The 25,514-nt window shown below is 35.5% G+C and overlaps 1 protein-coding gene across 7 annotated transcripts in view; it reads left to right on the top strand.

The window, feature by feature from the left end:
* EPCIP (exosomal polycystin 1 interacting protein) overlaps nucleotides 1-25,514 on the top strand; it is a 40,748-nt gene that overhangs the window by 7,238 nt on the left and 7,996 nt on the right. For 2 of the 7 annotated variants that reach the window (XM_074214090.1, XM_074214087.1), the window contains exon 2: nucleotides 22,309-25,514. This exon is cut by the window's right edge and continues 7,996 nt beyond it. In XM_074214090.1, coding sequence (XP_074070191.1) covers nucleotides 22,355-23,017 — 663 coding nt within the window. In that variant the 5' untranslated portion in view covers nucleotides 22,309-22,354 and the 3' untranslated portion in view covers nucleotides 23,018-25,514. The other 5 variants (XM_074214084.1, XM_074214086.1, XM_074214089.1 and 2 more) reach the window with 5 other exon arrangements.

The raw sequence follows: 25,514 nt of genomic DNA on the forward strand, positions 1-25,514 counted from the left end.
TCTCTCTCTCTCTCTCTCTCTCTCTCTCTCTCTCTCTCTTTTCCTTTTTCCTTCTCTTTCCCTTCCCACCTTCCTTTCCTTTCCTAGTATTGTCCAGTTATAAATACAACAGTGAGCTGAAAGTCATAGCACCTCATTTGGCCACTATCTATAGATAAATAAATATATACACATATATATATACATATATATATATATATATATATATAAGCATAGCATCATTGTTTTCATAGTCTTATGGTATACTAAGGACAGAGAGGCATCATCTGTCCTTATGATATCCATATTTTATGGGGAGCTTTAAAATAGGATCTATTGCAGTCTAATTATTTTTCAAATACAGCCTGCACCTACTTTTCGCCTTTTTTTCTCTCTCCTTGTTTATAAAGGATATTGCCTTTTGTTAACAACTGTTTCTTATCCAACGTGCTACTTTAAGGAGGAGAGCCTGAAGGAGCAATCAAGTTTCAACCTAGTAATTTTGGTTTTCTCTGACTTCACTAAAAAAAGAAAAGTGCATTTGAGAATTAGAACATTCATTTGTTCTTTCTCCTTATGTGTAAGATAGCAAGTGTCTACTATTCCTCATTAAGATGCTATATTATCATAATTGCTTCTTCCTTAGCCCATATTCTTCCCATGGAAAGTTAGTATGAGATAGATGCTAAAGTAGCATGACCCAGTATGAAGTTATTCAGTCATTTCAACTGTGTCTGACTCTGTGACCCATTTGGAGTTTGGCAAAGATACTGGCATGACTTGCCATTTTCTTCTCCAGTTCAGAAAAGAAACCTGAGGCAAAATAGTTACATGACTTTCCCAGGGTCACACAGCTAATTAGCTTCTAAGGCCAGATTTGACCCAGTATGATAGGATGCTGCAAAAGAGAACACACACAATCTTTACTATATGATGAATGGTTTTAATATTGTTGTTTGGAATTCTGTTTTTCCCCTTGGATGTTTCTGATTTTCTAGACTTGATTAGTACCTACAAGGAAGGTAAATATTGTTAACCAAGTCATTTTCTGAGGAGGCAAGGAGGATTCATCAATGAGTCTAGGAAGACTTCTGGAAAGAGGTGGGTTTGGAGGAAAGTTTTAAATGAGGGAAGAGAGATAGCTTAGGAGATGGGAATTATACTGCTGCCCCAAGTTCACCAGGTAATATGAAATTAACATGTAGACTGGGGTAGCAAATTATAGAGGAGTCTTTCATAAAAGACAATATTACTGTTAAATGTTTTATTTTCCCCTTCTCCCACCAAAAAAGGGAGGAGTGTAATTCAACTGAGCTCATTCCCAAAATTCACCAAAAAAAACAATCACTTTCTTTATATAGTGGGTGGTTAGGAAATGGATAAGTTTGATCAGTAAGCCATAAAAGAAGTACTTGGATCAGTATCCACTTTGCATCTGGAAAAGCCTGGTCTCAAAGGTCATTAGGGAGGCTTCGTAACTACCAGAATCCCTTTCTCAGTTGCCAGGAATCCAGCAGAGCTCACTTGGATTCCTGCCTGGACATCATTTCACAAGTTCACAGTACAGTCCAAACAAAAATTCCCAGAGAGTTTGCTAGGATCCTTCTATCAAAACAAAAATAGTCTTTATGAAATGATCAATGAGAAGAGAGGGCATTTTTACTTAGACAAAGACACTAAGGAAACCTTTCAAGAAATCAGCAAGGGTCTGATGGCCTTCAGATGCCACATTTGGGCTCAACTACTTCTAGAGTTGAATTTCTCTTTGTATACTTATATAATAACTACAGTTTAAAGTTCAATAGAGCAGAAAGAGAGAAGGAAGTAAAGTGGGAGGGCAGAGAGAAAGAGAAAGAGAAAGGAAAAAAGAGGAAAAGGAAGGAAGAAAAGGAAGGAGGGAGGGAAATAAAGAGAAAGAGAAGGAAAAGGAGAAAGAATGAAAGGAAAAAAAAGAAAAATCATTATACTTCCATCCTGAGACAAATATATAGAAATTTTATGTGAATGTTAAAATAAACTCCCCTTTATTGTTCTAGAAGAACAGTTAAATCAACAGTTTGCTGATTTCTTTCACTTTTCTGCTCTTCACTTACCAAAAGGATTGAAATAGTATTTGACTCATTTTCCTTGGCTTCCTCCTTCCCAACCAAGATTTAACTTAGAATTCCCAGAGAACTGTGCTTTTGAATTTCAAACTTGTGGAAAAACTACAAAGCTATATCTATTCTCATTCAAAAATCAAAGATGAAATCAATAGCTTTTGACCTTTTGTAGAACTGATTTGGTGTTTGTTGACATGGTTTATGAAGTATTGTGATATTCAATGGAACTGGAAAGGGGTCACAAAGAGGCATCTCAAGGGTTAGCTGTGTATGATGATGAAAAGTCATTCAATTGATCATATGCTTCTTCCTCTTTAGTAATTTGGTTGTCCCTCCTTACAACTTACAATGTAGGTACCTCTCTATTCATATCCTCATTTACTATTCACTTATAATAATAATATTTAACATTACTATATTAAGGTTTATACGGGGGGTTCAGAGAGGACTAGCACTTCTAGTGTGAAGGTTTGTTGAGCCCTTTTCAGTGCTGCTCATTCACCTCTGGTGTCCTCTTATCACCAAACCCTTCCCTGTAGCTCCAAGAAGCTCTAGCATGTGCATCAGTCACACCCTGGGAAAACCATTTTGGACAATGAGCTAAACAGTAACTGGGCCTCAAACCATGAGTTAGGGGGATATCTATTCCAAGTATGTGAAGATTTTCCCCTGTGAAATGGGCAGATTGTTTTGTTCCAATTTATTCCATGAAGGCAACTGAAGCAAGCACTGTGGAGTGTTGAGTTTAGTTAGGCACCAAATACACCAAGGTCTTCCACTGCATCCTGAGCCATTGCCAATCTTCCTGTCTTTTGTCTTACCACTAAACTCTGGAAGAAAAATTGAGGCTGACAATTTTGTGCAACTCTGACTCACTTAAATCCAATTCACCCTCAAGTCAAGACATCTCTATTATACCTCAACATTGTGACCTTCCTGGTCCTCTTCAAAAACAATAGACCACTATCAACAACATCAATAAAGTTCTTTAAATGTATGACTTCATTTGATCCTCATCACACTGTAAGGTAGGAACTATTATTATCTGTCCCCCTCCTCACTTTTTTTTTTCTTGAGGAGAGTGAGATTGAAAGAGACTCAGCTAATAAATGCCTGGATCAGGATTTTAATGCAAGTCTTCCTGACCAGTGCTGTCCATTACATTACCTAGTAGCATACCTCATAACAATCCTATGAGACAAGGTAAAAATATTATGGTCACAGTTATCTAAATAAGAAAACTGAAATATTTGCACAAGATTACAAAGCTAAATGAAAGTATCAAGAGCATAATCCATGTATTTTGACTCCCAGCTCAGGAGTCTTTCCACAACACTTCATTGTTGTTTTGAAAATAAAATATGGCTCAGGTAAATGGTACAGTGGATAGAGCACTTGACTTGAATTCAGGAAGATTTATCTTTTTGACTTTAAATCCAGACACAGGGGCAGTAGATAGAGCATTAGCCCTGGAGTCAGGAGTACCTGAGTTCAAATCCAGCCTCAGACACTTAATAATTACCTAGCTGTGTGGCCTTGGGCAAGCCACTTAACCCCATTTGCCTTGCAAAAACCTAAAAAGAAAGAAAGAAATCCAACCACAGATACTTACTAGCTGTATAGACCCTGGGTAAGTCATATAACCTTGTTTGACTCAGTTCTTCATCAATAAAATGAGCTGGAGGAGGATATGGTAATCCACACCAGCATCTTTATCAAAAAAATTTCTATCTGATTTTAATACAAGGGACCATGTGGAAATTTAGGGAAAAGCCAGTTTCTGACCATGATGGCTTAAGGTTAGCTGTGTTTGTGTGATGATGGAAAGTCATTCAATTGATTGAGAACTTGGAAAAACTAATGATTCAAGAGTCACAGAACAGAGTGTGCAAATAAAAGTGGTGACACATTGATCTCTCACTCTTTTCCTTTACAATTACATGGAAAAAGAATTACACAGAATTGACCCAAAAAGGCAAAGTGAGGGTACCTGTTGAAACCTATTAGTAGCTGTGAGCACATGGCTGCCTCTATTTCTTTGTATTTATTTTTAGGCAGAGAAGTGGCTTGATATGAAAGTATCATAGGTAACATCATAGGTTTGGGATATTCAGAGCTCCTATCAAAGATGCTACTAGTGGCTGGAGATAATTAGAATTATCAATGGCTACTGGGATTGGCCCCAACAGCAACAAAGAAGCAGTAGGAGTTAATGCCAGGGAGAATTCCTAGCAACCAAATGGTAATCATGATTTTACACAGAAAGTGGGGGGGAGGGGGACACATACTACTCATTAATCTAACATAACTTCCTTCCACCCCTAATAGAAGGAGGCAGGAAGCTAAAATACTCCTGACACTAAGCTTATCCTTCCTCATTTTGTGAATATGCCCATCATTCTAACTTCTATGCCAAAGCCGAGACTGGTATTTCCTGAGAAATAAATTATATTTAAGGAAAAAAACATTCTTTATTCTTTTATTTTGAAATTAAATTTGATTTTTTTCAACTAACAAATATTTTATCCATTCTTTGGAGGAAGAAAAAGGAAAACTAGAACCATTGTAATAAAAATGTATAGTCAAGTAAAATATAGCCCCATATTGAAGATGCTTCAAAATGTGTCTTATTCTGCATATTAGTCAATCACCTAGCTGTCAGGTAAAATTCTTCATAATTGATCCTCTGTAATCATAGTTGATCATTGCTTTAATCAGTTCTTTTTTAAAGTGGTCTCTCAGGGGCAGCTAGGTGGTGCAGTGGATACAGCATCGGCCCTGGAGTCAGGAGGACCAGAGTTCAAATCCAACTTCAGACACTTAGTAATTTCCAAGTGACCTTGGGTAAGTCACTTAACTCCATTGCCTTAAATAAAATTTTTTTTAAAAAGTAGTCTCTCATTAAATGAGAAATGGAATGTGATATGACAACGGGGTGACATGAAAAAATTTATGGAGGATGATTGGGAGAAAGAAATGAGAGATTACATATGCTTGATATAGCAAATCAAGTGGCAAGGGGAATAGAAACGGATTGGAAAATCCCCAAGCAATGAAAATGTAACAGAGAAATTTGAAGATAGAGTTGAGAAGAGAATTAGTTTAAGAATATGGTTAGTTTGGACATAGCAATAATTCTTTTGTTTGCAAATGATTATATATTCTATACAGCTTCTTAGGTTGAAATGCAACTGAGGGTGGATTAATTCTTTTCCATTTCTACTAATTTTGCCCTGACAATAAACACCAAGAAAAAAAGTTTTCCACCAGCCAGTAGCACACCATCAATATGTGGAATCATTGGTTACAACAAATGGAAAATAATTCTGAATGCTGTGGATAAGTTCATTTACCTTGGCAGTAGGCTTTCCAGATTTGTCCACATAAAAGATGAAGTTGATGCAAGCATTACCAGAGCCAGCTCAGTATTTGGAAGGCTCCAAAAGAAAAAATAGGAGAGAAGAAGTATTAGGCTGCATACCAAATAGACCTGTTGTGCTGACTTCATGGTTGTGTGCCTGGGAAATCTGGACAGTTTACCAGTACTTTCCCAGAAAACTGAATTGTTTTAGGAAGATATTGAAGATTACCTGGCAAGATGTTGTACCTGACACTGAGGTCCTCCCTTGAGCTGAACTGCCAAGCATTTCAACTCTATTGAAGAGAGCACAGTTCTGATGGGTTGGTCACATAGCTCTAAAGTCAAATGTACATTTACCTAAAAGACTATTTTATGGAGAAATTGGACAAGACAGGTGCTTACAAAGAAGTCAGGAGAAATGGAACAAGAACATTCTTAAAATCTCTCTCTGAAGAGCTATAGAACTGACTGTACAAAGAAGGTGCTGTATTCCATGAACAAAACAGAACTGCAGTAAGAAAAAGAAAATGTGAGATGTGCAAATCTAGAGACATCTCCATCCCAAATATTCTAATGGATAATTTGTGCCAACTTGTGGTTGTGCCTTCCAAGCTCATACTGGACTGATCAGTTACAGTCGAACACACTGTACCTTGATCCCAATATTGTGATATCATTGATCCTCTTTACATGTGAAGGACAAGCAACTTAATGATTATAGTTGAAAGAAGTTTAAAACAGCAAGGGGTGAGAGAGAGGAGGAGGGAAATCTATCTTTTTAAAGTTTACAAAGCCCTTACCAAATGCTATTTCATTTGATTTTATATTAATAAATTATTTTCATACAATACATCACAAACTTCTTTGGAGGACACATTTTGTGCTATTTGGTAAGGGAAGCACTTCATTTTTCCTGACTTCTCTATTGCATTTGGCTCTGTTGATCCTGCTGTTCTCCTGGATATTCTCTTTTTCCTCAGTTTTTATAACATTATTCTCTCCTGGTTCTTCTTCTTCTCTCTGTCTGACCCCTCATCAGTTTCCTTTACTAGATGTTTATCCAATTCATATCCCCTGACTATGGTGAACTACCAAGGCTCTGCCCTGAGCTCTCTTCCTTTCTCCCTCCGTTTTCTCTTAGTAATTTTATCAACTCTCATAGTTTAAAATAGAGGATTCTCAGATCTCAGTCCTAACCTCCAAACTGACATCTTCAATTAATTTCTTTTCGGACATCTAGAGCTGGGTGATCAGTAAAACATGTTAAATTCAACATGTTCAAAACTCAATTCATTATTTTTCCTCCAAACCCTCTCCCCTTCCTGAGTTCCTCAATACTGCTGGATAATTTATATTTTCTCAGTCATCTAGGTTCAAAATTCAAATGCCACTTTAAACTAATTATTCTTATCTCCCATACTGAATCTGTTGCAAAGCCTATCAATTCTACCTTCCCAATATCTCTCATATAAACCTCTTTCTCTCTTCTGACATAGTTAACACTCTGGTGTGGCCCTTAATTACCTCATTTCTGGAATATTGTAACAGCCTTTTTATTGACCTTCCTGCCAAGTCTTTCCCTACTCAAGTACACCTCCCACTCAGCTGCCAAAGTGATTTTCTTATCAGGTTTGGTCATGTCACTCCCCTACTAAATAAATTCCTGTGGTACTCTATTATCTCCAGGATTAAAAAAAAATTACTGTTTGGCATTTAAAATCCTTCATAACTTGACCCCTTCCTATGTGAGGGATCCCTTTTTATGCTTCTCTTTTCTTACATTTTACTCCCCTCCATATACTCTGAGATTCAGCAATACTGTGTTCCTGGCTATTTCTTGCACTTGTAGCAGTGATTACCCTGGATCATTATTGCCTGATGTCTAAGTATGTAATATTTTACTCCTCCAAGACTTCTTTTGTACTCAAGAAGGGTGTGAAAATTTCTAGTCTCCTTGCCAGTAGCTCAAGCTCATACTGGTTGTGTCCCCTCAATTTTAGGATCCCCTGCCCCCATTCTGTTTAATCACTTAATAATTAGATTAACTTTCATAAAAGAGTATTTACTGCAAAATTGCAATAAGAATAAATATATAAACATCCCAAAATGTAGGACCATAATCCTTTCCTAATCCATGTCAATGCCTGGTACTTTCCAATTCTATCTCTTTTTTTTTGTATGAACAAATTAGTGTAGTAGGAACCAACCTGCTAAAGTGATGCTTTTGCCAAGAGAAAGTCTATGGATAGATAATTGAGCTGGCTGATGTAGGACTTCAACCTAAGAGAGTTTTGAGGTATCCAACACAGTAATAGAGGCAGCATCTGCAGAAGGAGAAAAGTGAGCAGCCTAAGAATGGGATAAGACAGGCAAATTTACACAGAAAGAGTGCTCCTGAGACCCTTAATTGGACTGATAATAAAATAAGACCATTACTCAAGGTCTTATGAGTCCTGAATCTCAGTAGAGAGGGAATTCAAGGACTAAGATGTGATTTCTCTTGTTTTTCCTTTTCTCAAATGTCTGGTCCTTGTGAAATATTTGTGAGACATATAGTTTATAAGGGTTTAGTTAGTTGGCACAATGGATATAGTGCTAATCCTGAAGTCAGGAGGACTTGAATTCAAATCCAACCTCACTTAATAGCTGTGATTCCTTGGACAAATCAATTATCCTGAGTGCCTCAGTTTCTTCATGTGTAAAATGAACTGGAGAAGGAAATGATAAAGCATTTCAGTATCTCTGCCTAGGAAAACCCCCAAATAAAGTTTTGAAGAGTCAGACATTACTGAAATGCCTGAAAAGCAACAAAACAAATCATAGTAAATAATAAGGGAGCAGGGACCAGGGACCAGGGAATTTGACAATGCCAAGTTCTTTTATGTTCCCAGGGGTTACCCATGGTGGTAACTGAGCAGATCTTGGGGGTATACCAAATCCAGTTCAAGTGCAAAAAACCCCTGAAAAACTGAGGCAAATACCCAGGATTTAACTCCAAATATTAAACGTTCTTTCTTTTTCCCAAACTCCTTTTAGTCATACTCCTCCATCATCTAACCTACCCATAGCAGTCAGAATTTCTTCTCCTCCTACTCCTCCTTCCTTTTTCTGCTTCTACTTCTGTTTCTGTTTCTTTCTTCTATTTCTGCTGCTGTTTCTTCTGTTTCTGTCGCTTCTGCAGCTTCTCCTTTTATTCTTCTTTCTCTTCTTCCTCTGTCTCTTCTTCCTCTTCTTTTTGTCCCTTCTTCTAATTGTTAAAGGAAGATTTTATTCACCCTGAAAACTTAGAAAGGCATTAAGAATGATTTTTATGCCAATGCTACAAAAATTCATGCAGTGTAGATTTGACAAATATTTCCATTTATATTATTGAAAGGGCCTCTTATAGAATATGATCTGAACTTGAAAACTTTGAATCACTAATATAACTGGAGACTGAAACTATCATTAGAATGAAATATTTTACCTAATGCATGACCATGAAATGAAGTCTAGACATCAGAATTGAACTGAGGTGCATTTTAGTAAGAGTTGTGTCTCGTGGAGTATTTGTGAGCACACAGATATTACTTATTTCAAAACAAATTCCATACCAGATTCTTTCTAAATCTAGAATTAGAAAAACATTTTTAGGTAATGTTTATATCTATCTCCAAAAGGAATGTTAGTTAGGATGGGTTCTGTTTGCAGGAAGATATTACTTCTAAAAAGATATCTTTTGAAAGGGAGGATAACATTTGACTAGCAAAGAGACGTGAAATTATCAGGAATAATGCTTTGAGTAAAACTCTGTTTTATTCCAAAATGAGAAACTGAAATACATAGCTATGAAATTCCCAGCTTTTTGCCACTTTCAAATCAGAAGTGATTTTTTTCATTTGGGTCTCCAAATGAAAAATCCGAAAGAAAAGAAGAGGACCAAATAAAGTCTACCAAGAAGAGGAATTGGAGCTGTGTTAAAAAGCAGGCAGTTCCAAGTGACCCTAAAATTCAGGCTAGAAATTAGCTTGATGTTTAAAGGCAAAAGAAGCCCTCCATTGGAATATCTCTAGAAGAAAATCTTGGAACAAGAGTAAGGAAAGCCTCATGGAAGCAAAATCCTAGTAGACTGTTCCATTAAAATAATAAAAGACTTTGAGGTCTTCCAAGGCTTAGAAGAGCTTATACTATAGAGACCAGAGTCACAGGTAGATTTTTTGGATTTAATTTTATTTTTACCCAGTTACATGCAAGACCATTCTTATTTCATTTTTAATAATCACTTTTAAAACCTTGAGTTCCAAATTCTCTCTCTCCCACCCCAGTCCTCTTCATTGATAAAGCTAGTTACTTGATATAGGTTAAAAATGGGTAGTCATTAAAATATTCTCATGTTGTAAAAGTAAACATAACCCTCTCCCCCAAAAAAAGAAACTCAAGAAAAATAAAGTTTAAAAAAATGGTATGCTTCAATCTGTATTCAGACACCATCAGGTCTGACTTTGAGATCGAGAGTATTCTTTATTATAAGCCCTTCAGAGTTTTCTTGGGTCACAGCATTGCTGAGAAAAGATAAATCAATCACAGTTGATCATCCTCCAACATTGCTGTTACTTTGTATATAGTACATTTTTCATTGAATCGGCTCATACAAGTTGTTTGTTTTTACTGAGAGCATGCTGTTCATCATTTCTTATAACCAAATAACACTTCATCTTAATCACATTCCACAATTTGTTCAGCCACTCCCCAACTGATGGGCATCTCCTCAGTTTCTAGTTCTAGTTTCTTGCCACCAAAAAATGGCTGCTATAAATATGCAGAGAAAGATTTGATTGATTGATAAGACCAAATTCAACATTCATTTATTCAATTCAAGAAATCTTCATCAAGGCTGTTATATGAAGTCCCTGCCCTCAAAGAATTTGCATTCTTCTGAGGAATGAAAAAAATCCACACAGAAAATGAAATATATGATCATTTGAGGAGGGAGAAAGTATTAATAATTTGGGGGATCATTAAGCAGTAAATGACCCTTAGAGCCTTGAAGGAAGCTAAGAATTCTGTTTTTTTCCCTCATTTTTATTACTAATTTCCATTTTTATATAACTTTCATTTCTAAATATATCACTCCCTCTTCCCATGATCAGCAATCTATTTCTGAGGAAAGAACTCAGATTTAACACAGTTTCTATACAGCATTGGTCCCACCATGTTCACTGGTGCAAAATGTGGCATTATATTGGAGGTCCTGAAGGTCCTCAGGTTATTCATGCTGAGCAGGCTGCAAAACCTAGATGAACGAGGCTTTCAGACTTCCAGGCTTCTGGACCTTGGCTGGCTCGAACTCCTGATTTCTCAAAACTTAGAAGCCCATAGCCTCCAATTTCCTTCATCTAAAATGAAAGAACAAATGCCAACACAAAAAATGGTCCATATTCACAGGGCCAAAAATTGGTCTTGGAAGCATAGAGCAGCACATGGCCACTCCCTTTACAACACTGTCTTTCAACTGAAATAACCAGACAGGAAGAAATCAAAATTATGTGGAGTCCTAACCCAAAGGAAAGAGGCCAAGGCCAACTAAAGCCTTTTGAGTATCCGTTATTCCCCAGTTTCAAATCCAAAGCCTCAGAAAATCAAGAGGCATCTATTCAACTTGTAGTTAGCAGATGAGAACCAGTTTCAAAGTGTTTACACAAGTTCCCCTGAAGTCTCTTCAAGACATTTCCATTACATATCTTCACAACTTGTCTAGAAGCAGGCCCTATCTCTTCTATGTAGGGAATTGCTCCCAGGAGCTTTGTACATGCCTATAGGGATGAGGCCCATTTGATCAATCTCCCACTACATTGGACTAAAGCCTTAAAGTCATGATCAAAGAAAAAGTTTAGATATCATATTTTTAAGAAATCATAAAAAATTATCTCTGATAAAGGCCTCTTTCCTCAAATATATAGAGAATTGAGTCAAATTTGTAAAAGTACAAGTCATTCCCCAATTGCAAAATGGTCAGAGGATATGAACAGGAAGTTTTCAGATGAAGAAAGTAAAGCAAAAAAATACTCTTGCAAATTAAAACTATTCTGAGGTACCATCCCACAGGTTGGATAAAATGACAGAAAAGTAATAAATGTTGAATGGAAAGTTAGAAAATTGGAACAAACTAATGCACTATGAACTTATCTAACCATTCCAGAGGACAATTTGTAACTATGTCCAAAGGGCTATAAAACTGTGCTTTTCCTTTGACCTAGTAATACTAGATTTGTATCCCAAAGAAATATTTTTAAAAGGAAAAGGATGTTATCTATACAAAAATATTTATAGTAGAAATTGAATGGAAATGTAGTGGAAATTCAGGAGAGGCCCATCAATTGGTGAATGACTGAAGTTGTATATATGAATGGAATGGAATACTCCTGTGCTATAAGAAATAATGAGCAGAATGGTTTCTGAAAAACCTGGTAAGACTTATATGAACTCATGCAAAGTGAAGTGAGCAGAATTAGGAGAACATTATATACAAAAACAGCAATATTATAGAATGATTGACTGTGAATGACTTAGCTATTCTGATCATTACAATGATCCAAGATAATTTCTTTTTTTTTTTTACCTTTTTACAAGGCAAATGGGGTTAAGTGGCTTGTCCAAGGCCACACAGCTAGGTAATTATTAAGTGTCTGAGACCAGATTTGAACCCAGGCACTCCTGACTCCAGAGCTGGTGGTTTATCCATTGTGCCACCTAGCCACCCCGATCCAAGATAATTTCAAAGAACATATGATGAAAAATGCTATCCACCTCCAGAAAAAAAAATGAAAGAGTCTGAATGCAGAATGAAACCTTTTCTCACTTTATTTTTCTTGCTTTTTTTGGTAACATGGTTAATATGGAAATATTTTGTATGATTTCATATGTATAACTGATGTCACATTTCTTGTCTTCACAATGGGTAGAAGGGAGAAATACAGAATTCAATTTTTTAAGATGTTAAAAATAATAATAAATTTTAAAAATAAGGGAATTATGTAATATACTGTGTTTGGAGAAAATAGGATGTATCTAGATTGTGAAGGGCTAAATGCCAAGATAAGGAATTTGTATATTTCTCTGCCTGCTCTGTGAAAAATGCTAGGGCAGATACAAAATCTAGTTAAGTTCTCATGGAGTGTAACTACTCTCCTGAATTCCATTCCATCTTCCCTGTAGATCTTATCATCTACCACCCACTAAGAAAAAGGTGAAAGGGAAGGAACAATATTATTTTTCAACAAAGGGATAGAAATAAATGTAGGTTAACTGACTCAAGGAAACATAAGAAAGGAAAGTACTGAATTATGAGTCTGGCTCTTAAAATCAAACTACCTATTTGTTTATGTTAGCAGTTCAAAATCAAGTAAACTCTGCAAGTTTGATTGTTTGTTAAGGAAAGAACTAGTGAAATAAGACAATGTCAAAAAATAACTTTAACCATGAGTAAATTGAACCCTTTGGAAGAAAAGCAATATATCTCATCAAAAACATCAGCACAGTTGAACAGTCTAGAGCAATGAAAACTAGCTCACTTCATGAAGCATAATTGAGTAGATCTAATCAACAAGATTCCAGAATTCTTTTCTAATCTCCAAAATCTCATACTCAAAATACCACCATTTACATTATACAAGTAAATATGAAACTATATCACAAATTATTTTTGCATTTTTTATTTAAATCACTTTTATTGTCAAAAGAGAATTTCAATATGCTTATGTCAATGGCAACTTAATAAACCTTTCCAGTACTTTTGATTGAATTTTTATAAATATAGATATTGGAGAAGTAGTGTGATCAAATGGATGGTACTGAACTTGAGTATCAGAAATTAGAATCTCACCTCAAAAACTTACTTGCTGTGACTCTGGTCAATCTCAGTCTCAGTTTTCTTAGAAATAAAATGTAAAGGGGGATAATCATTGTACCTGCCATATTACTTATATGTACATGTAGGTGTGTGTGTGTGTATTTGATCATCACAGCAGACTAGTGAGGTAACTACTATTTTATATATTATATATTTATATAAGCACTCATATATACATACACATATATATGTAATTATTGTAAATCTTATAAGTTTCCTTTATTATTCAAATGTATGTGTGTATGTATATAATATGATAGCTAATGCATGTTGTTGTTGTCTGACTTTTCATGACCCCATTTGGGGTTTTCTTGGCAAAGATACTAGAATGGTTTGGTTTGCCTTTTCAATCTCATTTTACAGATGAGGAAATTGAGGTAAATAGATTTAAGTAACTTGCCCTGAGTCATATAGCTAGTGAATGTCTGAGGTCAGATTTGAATTCTGGTTTTCCTGAATCCAAGCCTAGTGCTCTAATCCACTGCACCATTCAGTTAGTTATCCCAGTCAATGTGTACATAATACAAAATTTATGATACTTATAGTTCTTTTGAATTTTGTATCATTTCATATTTTTATATATTTTCACATTTCTATATAGTCAGCATATTTTTCATTATTTATGGCCATATATACCACATTGTAATAATGTATCATAGTATGTTTAGTCATTTACTAACTATGGGGTATTTAAGTTAATTACAGTTTATCACCATTACATGTAATCCTTGTATAAAAGTTTTATGTTTTAAAAACATTCATATAAATATATCCTTAATAAGTGAGTTTACATAGTCAAAGGTTTTAAGGTTCTTTTTATGGGTGAACTGCTTACCAGAAAGGTATGTATGTAATTCCTCCTTTATCTATTTTCCTTTTCAGAGCCAGACTCCTAGAAGTCTTTTTACATCATCTTACCTCTCCCTCTCTTCTCAGCTCCTTGCCATCTAGCTTTCAACTCTGCAACTTAACTGAAACTTCTATCTCAAAGGTTTCTATTTCTTACTTGCTAAACCCATCAGTTTTTTTCTCAATAATCATTGTTTGTGACTCCTCTGCAGTTTGATTTCCACAATATTACTCTCTTGGTTCTCTTACTGCCATTTCTTAGTCTCCTTTCCAGGATCATCTTTGTAATAATACTTCTCTCCCAAAGTTTCATTCTGGATCCTTTCTACTTCTTTCAATAATGTCCCTCTTTTGATAATCTCCCATGGGTTCAATCATCATCTCAACACAGAGTATTCACAAATCTATAAAGGTCTCTTCTGATTCTAGATTAGAGTCCTACATCAACTATTGCTGGAAATTTTCACCTGAATTTCCCATTTTTATCTTAAATTCAACATGTCCACATTATCTTCCTTTCTAAACCTGTCCTCCTCCTGTTGAAAACAACTTTCATTGGGATCATTCAGGTTTAGAACCTCAGTCATCCCTGAGTCTTCTGTCTGTCTCTCTGTCTCTCTGTCTCTCAACTGCCAACTTTTATCAATTAAATCTTCACATTTTTTTGTATTCGACTTTTTTCCACTCAGGCAGTATCTACTTCAGATCATCTTCCTGTTTAAAATTGCCTCCTGGGGCGGCTAGGTGGTGCAGTGGATAAAGCACGGGCCCTGGAGTCAGGAGTACCTGGGTTCAAATCCAGTCTCAGACACTTAGTAATTGCCTAGCTGTGTGGCCTTGGGCAATCCCCTTAACCCCGTTTGCCTTGCAAAAACCTAAAAAAAAAATTGCCTCCTAATTTATCTTTCTTACTTCCAGCCTTTCTCTTCTTTAATCCACCCTCTATACGACTATCAAAAAGATCTTCCCAAAGAACGAGTCTGACCAGATCAGACCTCATTTAAAAATATTCAGTGACTTCCTGCTGCCTCTAAGAATACAAACTCCTTAGAATTTAGACCCTTATGACTCCAACCTATCCTTTGAGCCTGTGTTTCAACCAAACTGCCCTACTAATTTTCCTAAAATCAGTATGCATTCCACTTTCCATCTCTATGTATTCACAGAGGCAATTCTCCATTCCTGGAATTCATTCTTTCCTCATCTCCAGTTTTTAGAATCTTTCTGCTCTTTTCAAGGGAATTTACCTTATATTTATTTAGTTATGAGCCCATAGCTCATATGCCCCCAAGCATTAAGACTAAAAAGAGTAGCTTACAAATCCAGAGTTCCACCAACACCAATAAAATCATTTCTGATGAAAAATAAACATTTGGGGTCACCCTTCCATAGAATGTTAATTCCTTAAATAAAGAGATAATTTTATTTTTATTTTTGTATCTATATGCATCTTACACAATACCTTCCATATATCTAGCACCTGATAAACTTTGGTTGAATAGACCCACACAGATTTAGAACTGAAAGGGGTCCTCAAAAGTCATGTAGGCCAGCTCCCTTATTTAATAGACCAGGAAACTGAAATACTGAGAGGTTACTGACTTACCCTAAGTACCCACCTGAAATCTGAACCTTGGTCCTCTGTTTCCATATGTAGCATTACTTCCACAACACCCTACTTGAACCTAAGGGTAGTACTTGAAATTCTCCTTATTAATTTCAGTCCTCCTAGATTTGATTCATCATTCTAGACTTTTGTTTTATTTTAAAATGCTGACTATTATCTGACATGTTACATATATTAAAAGTACTAAAGAAGACTATAGAACCAACTTTATAATAAATTTGTTTATTTAAATAATTAAAGAGATGAGCAAATGAAAGTCATAGTACCACTTCTTTTCCACATACCAAAGATCCTTTAGTCTAAACTAATAATAGACTCTGTTGAAGTTAAATTCCTGAATTTATAATAGCTATTTTTGTTTTCTGTACAGTTGTGGGATTATATTTTAATTAACCCAATTTGGATTGAGTAAAGAACTCTTCTCTGGATACTCCATGTCACCAGAACGGGTTATACAAAGTTGTCTGGGGCACAGAAAATGTAAGTAATTTGAATAGCTCTTTACAAAAAAGAGAGATTAAGTCACTTCCTCAAGATCACACAAGTTATAAAAAGCTGGGTAAGGATTTGACAGATATTTCTCTTTATGATTCCAGTCCCTCTTCTAAATTTAAACACATTCTGGGTTTTCCCCCCTCTAGTTCATGGATTTCCTTACACAATCCTTCTTTTAAATAAGTTTGCCCTTTCAAAGCAACAGTTCAGACAATCTTTAGTCATAGCCTACCAAATGTTATTGATACATAGAATAAGTGGTATCTGAGGAATGCCCAGATCACTTGAGATGGAGTCTTCTCATTTGGAAGATACAAGGTCTTCCTGCCTCAAGTCTCTCCCGACTTCAATCCATCCTCCTTTCTATCAGTACTGATTTTCCTGAAGTCATGTATTAACTATATAAATCATATCTCTACCAAATCAACTCAGAACTCCAGTAGTTTCACTCAGAACTCCAGTAGTTTCCTATGGCCTTCAGGGTCAAATATAAAATGCTCTTTGACATTCATAGCCTTTCATAACTTAAATCCCCCCTACCTTTCCAAACTTCTTTCAGCTTACTCCCCAACGCATATTCTTCAATCCAGTGACATAGGTTTCTGCAAGAGGAAGACATCCTCTCTTTTAGTTGGTCATTTTCTCTTCAAGATTGTAAAAGAATTTCTCTAGATTGTAAGATTATTTGATTGCAAGAACTTGAAGACAGGAATCATCTTTTTTCTCTTTTGTATTCCCTAACACCATGTGTCTTGCACATAATAGTCATTTAATAAATACTTATTGATTAATTAGGGAGCTGCTTTTGGTACAGTATTGGGTTTAATCCTTTTCTCATAATGATGAGGACTGATTAAAAATCTATTCCTTCCAGGTTGCCAGAACTTTTATAAACAAGCAAACAATAAAAAGATAAATATCTTATGGGACAATAATCAGTAAATTATGATTGGAAGTCACAGAAACAAGACACATCAATGCCACTGTCATAATCTTCACAAAAATACTTGTCTCGAAAATTTATGTGTGCATACATATGTATACACACATATATGTATAGATACATAGATATATACAATCAACTAATAAAATGTATTAGTCAAAACTTTTATTCAAAACTACTCTGAAATAACACTGACCCACAAAAATTTTAAAATAACATTTTAGTAATGTCTCCATACCAAATCTTCATAATCTTAAGTCATCAGCAAGCATTGATTAAGTACCTATGTCTCCATACCAAATCCTTATAATCTTAAATAATCAGCAAGCATTGATTAAGAATCTTCTAGGTGCCAGAGGTCAGCTAGGTGGCTCAGGGGATAGAGCACTGGCCTTGAAGTCAGATGGGAGTTTGAATCTGGCCTCAGACACTTACTAACCCTGATTGCCTTACAACCAAAGTCATCACCAGTTGTCCAGATTCATACCTGGCCACTGAATCCAGATGTCTCTGGAGAAGAAAGTGAGATTGGTGACAGCACAGTACCACCCTCACTCAAATCCAATTCATGTACTTGTCAGGGCATCACCTACCTGATGACGTGATCTTTGAGAAAGAAGGACAAACATCATCATCATAATCACTAAGGTGCCAGGTTCAGGATTGGGATACAAAAATAGTCCCTCAAGGAGCTCACAGTCTAATAGGGAGACAATATATAAATAAATATATATACAAATAAATCATAAAAATTGTCCAAGGGTGGATTGATAGGTACTGGTATCAAACATATCTATCAATACATAGAAATCAGGAAAAACTGGTTTATTATATGCTCACTGTATACAAAAAAGCAGTGGACCTTAAGCAGAAACTTCAGCAACCATATACACATATATATATATACATATATATTAATATATGGGAAGGATGGGCACAATGGAATTTTACAAAATTCAGAAGATAATTATTTACACAAAGAATGGATAGTAGAAAGAGAAAATTGCATCTGGTAAAGTAATAAATAGGCAATAAACACCAGAGTTATAGCTGGAATTTGTAAACTGATCATTAACACTTGAGTTATAATTTGAATATATATGTGTGTGTGTGTGTGTGTGTGTGTGTGTGTGTGTGTGTGTGTGTAATGTATAGATGTAAATATATATATATATATATATATATATATATATATATATGTAAAGTTCAGGATAATCCCACAAGGAAGGTCTTTCCTCTTAAGGAGAATCAGGAAAGGTTCCTTGCAGAAGGCAGGATTTTAGCTCAGACTTAAAGGAAACCAGCAGAGGGAGATGAGGAGGGAGATGATACCAGCCAGGCATTGGGGAACAACCAGTGAAAATGCTCTGAAGTCTGGAGATAGAGGAACAACAATCAGGCCGGTATCACTGAATCCCAGAGGAGATTGAAGGAAAGCAGGTATAAGATGATTGAAAAGGTAGGAAGGAAACAGATTATGAAGAGCTTTAAAAATCTAACAATTTTATATTTGATTTTGAATGTGATAAGGAACCACTGGAATTTATTCCAAAGGGGACTCTTATCTTCAAACTGTATGAAACAAAAAATTGTCAAAATGTAGAAACTCATTAGAGGAGACCAAAATTATGGAGAAACAGAATGAGTTGCATTCATCTCTGTTGCCCTATCAGCTACTGGTGTTATATTGATAATGCATTTAGTGAGCTTAGGAAGATGTTTACATACTAATGCTTTTAAAAATTGAACTATTTTATCTACTTGTGCAACACCATTGCATAACATAAAAATATAAAAGAAAAATGATAGAATAGTTATTTGTTCCAGGACTACTTCTTTCCAAATCTAATTGAAAAATATGAAAATGAGGTGTTAACAATAAAAATAACAACAAAAGATATTTATATAAAACTTCAAGGTTTTTAAAGCACTTTCTAGACAATATCCTATTTGCCCAATCAATATGTGCAGTATTATTATCTTCATTTTATTCATGAGGATAAGGGGTTAAGTGACTTATCTTAAATCATCTTCCGGGAACCCCAAATCCCACTACCTTGTTAATCACTTTCTATGTTCATCTTTCTGCTTTGAAGTCCTTGTCTTCAATCAGCAGAAACAGTGCACATAAAAATTTGGACATAGTTCAGTTTATTCAGTAACACATCAACTCAGTGGTTGGACACTTACATTAAGAGTACCATCATGAAAATTAATATTTGTGGATAAACTAAGAGACTTAGAACTCTTTTCTCCCTTTTCTATCATTCTTTTACTTAAAGGAAAAGGTATGGTATTAGTTTTATTTTCTATTTCATAGGCTTCATGAAATCATGACATCATCACCTAGTAGCTAACTTATCAATTACTCACAAATATATCTACCCTAAATAAGTAATGAAAATGTGGCCCACTTACAGACCCTATCAGCTTGCTTACTTGATGGATGTTTCACCTACCTCTGAGAGAATCATGGCAGTATGGAAAAGAAGTGCCTTGGAGAAACTGTGTAAAAAATATTTAACAAATTTGTTGTTAATATTGCTCCAAACCATACAAAATTACTTTGTTTACGACTATTTTGCTATTATTGTATAATCTTTGTGTGACAAGCTCCTTCCTGATAGGAAGGGCAAGTTTAGGCTTTGGAGATCTCTCTCTTATCTAGCTCACTGCCCCCACTCAAATGATTTGGGAACTTTAACATCTGACATCAACCTCCAGGGTATATGTCACCAACTATCCTCAATTAGCAAACAGGTTCACAAAGTTCAAATCATGAGAAGATGCATTTACAAATGAAAGAAAACAAATAGGGCTTGACTCAGAAGACAGAAAATAACCCCTATCAGAAAGTATTCTTGTACCCAAGACCTCGAATTTCATTTATTTATAATATAGCCCTGGCAAGGGCTACAGAATAGGAGTATGATCCTTTGTATTGATCCTCTTTGCCTCAGATCTTCTGTATAACTGAATTTTATTTCTGTTTTCTTAACTCTTACCTCTAGTTACTTCTATTACTCACTGCTCTTTTTCATTCTCCCCTGTGGAAGCTTGTCCTATAATTCTTCCTATCTCTCAACAGGTAATGGTCTTATTGAAAGGCCCTTTGACTATCTTCTCTTGCTCCTAAGTATTTTCCACTCTTTTTCCCTAGAGTTCTCCTCGGCCTCTAGCATATGGTACTTGTTCCCATTTCTAGAGGATCAGCTGTCCAAAATGTTTAGGGAAGAAAAATTTAGACTTTGTCTTGCCCCAAGATGTTTTTTATAAATTTTTCTTTAATGGCAATGGGGTTAAGTGACTTGCCCAAGGTCATATAGCTAGGTAATTATTATGTGTCTGATGTCACATTTGAACTCAGGTCCTCCTGACTCTAGAGCCAGTGCTCTACCCACTGTGCCACCTAGCTGCCTCTCTTCCATTTTTTAAAAAGCTTTCTTTTTTACATAGGTCCTTACCCTCTGTTGGTTTATAGTAGTTTATTATAGTTTGCATCCTCTTTCCCCCAATGCTTCAGTACTATTCGTATCAATACTTTCCACTGAATCTAAGACTTTGGAAGCAACACTCTCTTTCTCCCCCAAACATCTTTCTATTCCCTGAAGCAACTGGGTGTGTTTATTAAAATACAGGGCTACTTCCCAAAACATCTAGGAAAAGGAATGATGAGCCAGGAACTTACCTTCCCTTCATTCTCTACTCCTCCCTCCACAAACCAGAAACAGAAAGTTTTGTAATTCCTTGCCATAATCCCATTTACTTAGTGCTTAATGCTACTTAGTGCAATGGATAGGTTTCCAGGCTTGAAGTCAAAAATGTTCATCTTCCTGAATTCAAATCTGGCCTCAGGGGGTAGCTATGTGGCAGTGGATAGAGCACTGGCCCTGGACTCAGGAGTTACCTGAGCTCAAATCCAACTTCATATAATTACCTAGCTGTGTGGCCTTGGGTAAGTCACTTAACCCTATTGCCTTGCAAAAACCTAAAAAAAAAAATCTGGCCTCAGACACTTAGTGTTACATGGCACTGGGAAAGTCCTGTATGCTTCAATTGCCTCATCTATAAAATTAGCTAGAGAAGAAAACGACAAACAACTCATATCTTTGCCAAGAAAACCCCAATTGGGTTCATAAAGAGTGAGAAACAATTGAAGACTGAACAATAATGCTCCTTTATTGCTCACTGGACAGATAGATATTGTGTGAAGTATTTATAAACTATGTATACATTTAGATATAGATATAAAAATCAATGCATGATATTATTTTGAGGCAGGATGGTATGAGTAAAGGTAATTCTAGCTCATAATCCTTTAATTAGCTTTGTCATTGCTTATTTATACATCATAATAAATGTAAGCTATTTAATTCAACCTACTACTTTAAATCTTTAGTCACCTTTGGGAAAGTACCAAGTAGATGGATGAATTAGATCATTTGATAACACAAAAGGGTAAGAAAAATGTTGCACAGATAGAAGAAAAATAAGAGTAAATCAGCTTAAAGTTTTCAATTAACTAAAATTTAAATAGTATTTGGGTTATGTTGTCTAATATTTCATGCTAGGGAGAATGTGGGAAACAAGATAAATGAAACCAAAAGCTGTCTTCTAGATTTTTGTAAAGTTTTGTTTTAAGAGGGCAAAAAGGGAAGAAGGTAGTCCCTGTTTAATGGATCAAATAGCTACTATACATTAACAATTGGATGCCTTTACTCAAATAGTTGCAAATTATCCTACAGATAATAGAAGTTTCTCTTAGCAGTTTCATGGCAGACTTTAGCTCTGGCATTTTCTCTCCTTTATTGGCACATTTACTGCAATGACAGCTGCTATCAGTGGGTGGTGTCCTGGGCTTTTGGAAGGCACAATAAGGTGGTTGTGATCCTGTGTATGTTTCTGGGAAAAGTCCTTTGCCTGTGGTTTGGTATTTTCAATATTCTGTGGCCTCTATAGAACCAGAAACTGAAGGCCAGTATTCAATAAAGGTGCTTGGTTTTCTCAAATTATTTTCTTAAGAGGAATTTGTAGTGACAAGGTTTTGTTTTTTTTTTCTCTCAGGTAGTTGGCATTGGTTTGATTCACCGAATGAAAGACAACCCAACAAATGATGGCTGTGCCCTTTGGTCAACACCTCCTTCTAATTAGCTTCTTTGGCTTCTTTGCATACAGCAGCTTTGTAAGAGGTCAAAAGAACAATACATTGATTTTCACCAAGGAAAACACCATTAGAAACTGCAGTTGTTCTGCTGATATACGGGATTGTGATTACAGTTTGGCTAATCTCATGTGCACTTGTAAAACTGTTTTACCCTATACAATAGAGCAAGCCAGCTATGAGAGTGTTTTGACTATCTGGTTCACAGACACTACAGCACTGAGCTTCCTACTGAACTTTACATTGGTTAGGGACCTGAAGCTTTCCTTATGTAGCACCACTACCCTCCCAACAGAATATCTGGCTATTTGGGGACTGAAGAGACTTAGAATCAACACAGAAGTCAAGGATCAGTTCCCAGAGCAAAGTTTACTGATACACAGCAATGGTGACAGTGATTTTAAGGAAGATAAGCCTAAATTGCCCACAGACAGACAAACATTTTTATATGTTTCATTCTTGGATACAGCTCTTTTCAATGGGGAGTCTTATTTGAAATCATATAGCATTGAAAATGTTGCCAGTATCACAAACAACTTTCCTTACCTTTCTTACTTCAAAATGTTTTCCATCCCAAGCAACAGAAGCTATATTGTAACATTCATTTACTGATATTGTATTGTGATCAAATTCAATGAATATATTAACAAAATATGGTTAATCTGTACAATGCATGTTATTAAGGGATTTCTGACATTATAAATATCCACTTATAACTAATCCCTTCTTTCCCTGTCAAGTCACCAACATTTTCCTCAAAGTCATACTACCATAGGAATCATGAGATCATAGACCTAGAATTGAAAATTATTTCATAGGTTAAGAACTAGTCTAAAGTCACACTGGCAGTGTCAAAGGTGGAATTTGAATGCAGGTTTCATTTGATCCTCAAAACAGTCTTGGGAAGTATGTATTATTTATTTTCATTTTATATCTGAGAAAACTGTGGCTAAATGATTTGAGGTTAAATGATTTGCCCAAGATTTCACAGTTAATATGGATTAGAATCTGGATTAGAATTTGTGACTTTCTGGCTGCAATTCTATCTAGTGTAGTATCTAGCTTCCTCTAACTGCCTTTGTCTCCAGAGTCCATGTTCTTTCCATAGGACTATGTCATGTAGCCATAAAAGCTGTTGGGGCAAGGGTCAGGGAAAACAGGTAAGATTTAGAGAGTTGAATCAAGAAAGAAACTATCCAGAATACACTTTAAGAACTCTTCCATTCTACAATTTCCAACAGCCTTCATTTCCATCAATTGGAAATAAATTTGGATTTATGAATTCCTCTTTTAAAAATACAGGGAGGTAAAGGACCAATGTGACAATCATATATTTCTGTGAATGGTGTGTCAATCAAATTGCTTTCATCCTAATACCTAAGAACAACTTCCTTGAGGAAAGGAGGATTTTAGCTGAGGGTCATAGTTCAAGAGAGGTAAGTAACAATGAACCTTGATGCACTTTGGAGATTAGGGCAGATTGGATAAAGAGTCAAAATGGAGACTCTTTGAGATCAAGGACAATCTTAGAGGAATGGCATTGGGAGAAGTGAGAGGTTCAGAGAGAGATGGGAAGATGCCTAAGGCAAACTTTGCCCATTTAAACATTTTGTCAAGGACTGGTCCCATCCAAGGAAAAATGGAAGAGGATCTCTTCTTCCTTCCTCTTCCTCCTGTATCACAGAACCAAAATGCTCTCAGACTAGTAAGTATACAAATAGTATGCTTGTATCAGAATGTAAATTCCTTTTGAGAAGGGATTTTTTCATATATCATATTTATATCCCCATCACCTGAGTACAGTATTTGATGCTTAAGTGATTCTATACCACGATTTAGCAGTTAATAAAGAAGAAAAAAAGGTTGGCGATCTATGGTACTTTGCCTCCCTGGAGAAAACTCCAATCAGAGGCCATACTCTCCTAATTTGTGACTGCCTGCCCAGGCTAGTACTTCAGGAAAGACCCTGCTATGTTCCACTGCACACACAACTCAACTCTGCAAATATCTTTTCCTCCTGTCCTCCTGCTTCTCTTGACGACAACCTGATCTTGTCCCTTTTGCTTTTCAGCTCCCCTTTATGTGTTGTTCTCTTTCCCCCAAGAATGTAGAATCTTTGAAGATAGAGATTATCTTGTTTTGTATTTATAAGCATAGTGCCTGACATAGTTAAGTGCTTAAAAGATTCTCTGTTATTTCTCTCTATATCTACTCATATATGTTATGGGAATATACATATATAATATGTATATATATATATGTATTATATAGACACACATATGATATGAAAATCATGATATGATTATATATTATACACACATATGATATGAAAAGAGATTATAAAGATACTAGATAAAACAAGCTTTGAACAACTCACCAAATAAAATTAAGTTGACTATATCTGAACAGGTAGAATACTAGTTAAAGATTTGCACTATCAGAATAAACTGTCTCATGTATAGTTGGATCACAGACTTAAAATATATGGGACAAAAGTCAAAATCAACATCAAATTAAACAAAAGCTTGAAGATGAAAAAACAATATAAAATAGGTGCAACAACTTAACAACTTCAACCTATTAAAATTGATAATAGGAAATGGGAATTGCATTAGTATCTATCAAATCTTGATTATCCATTATTTTCTGTAAAAATTTAGCTAACTTAAAACAATTACAATGACAACCAGGCTAAAAGAAATCGTTGTCATTCAAAGAGAAATGAGAACAAAAAACAAAGTTAATTTATACTACAAATTCATTTGCAAAACACTGCCCAAGGAGGATGATGGGGAATTATGAGCTATATCACTTCATAAAATAGCAGAAAGCAACGGAAGGGAAAATAAATCTACAAAAAACTTGATATGGGACCCAAATGAGCTACAACATCCTAAGAGCATATAAAGATGAAAATAACAAGATGGCCATAAAATGGAACAAACTATACCATATTTCTATAATCTGTTATAATTATCAATGACAGTAGCTATAATTGGATTCTAACACTTTAGTCACCAAGGTGCAGGAAAAATACGTAAGTTTTAGAGAATGGAGGAATTATTTTCTTAAATAGATCAGAGAAGAGATGCCAAAATAACAAGATAAA

Source organism: Macrotis lagotis, chromosome 1, assembly GCF_037893015.1.
Source record: "Macrotis lagotis isolate mMagLag1 chromosome 1, bilby.v1.9.chrom.fasta, whole genome shotgun sequence".
NCBI lineage: Eukaryota > Metazoa > Chordata > Mammalia > Peramelemorphia > Peramelidae > Macrotis > Macrotis lagotis.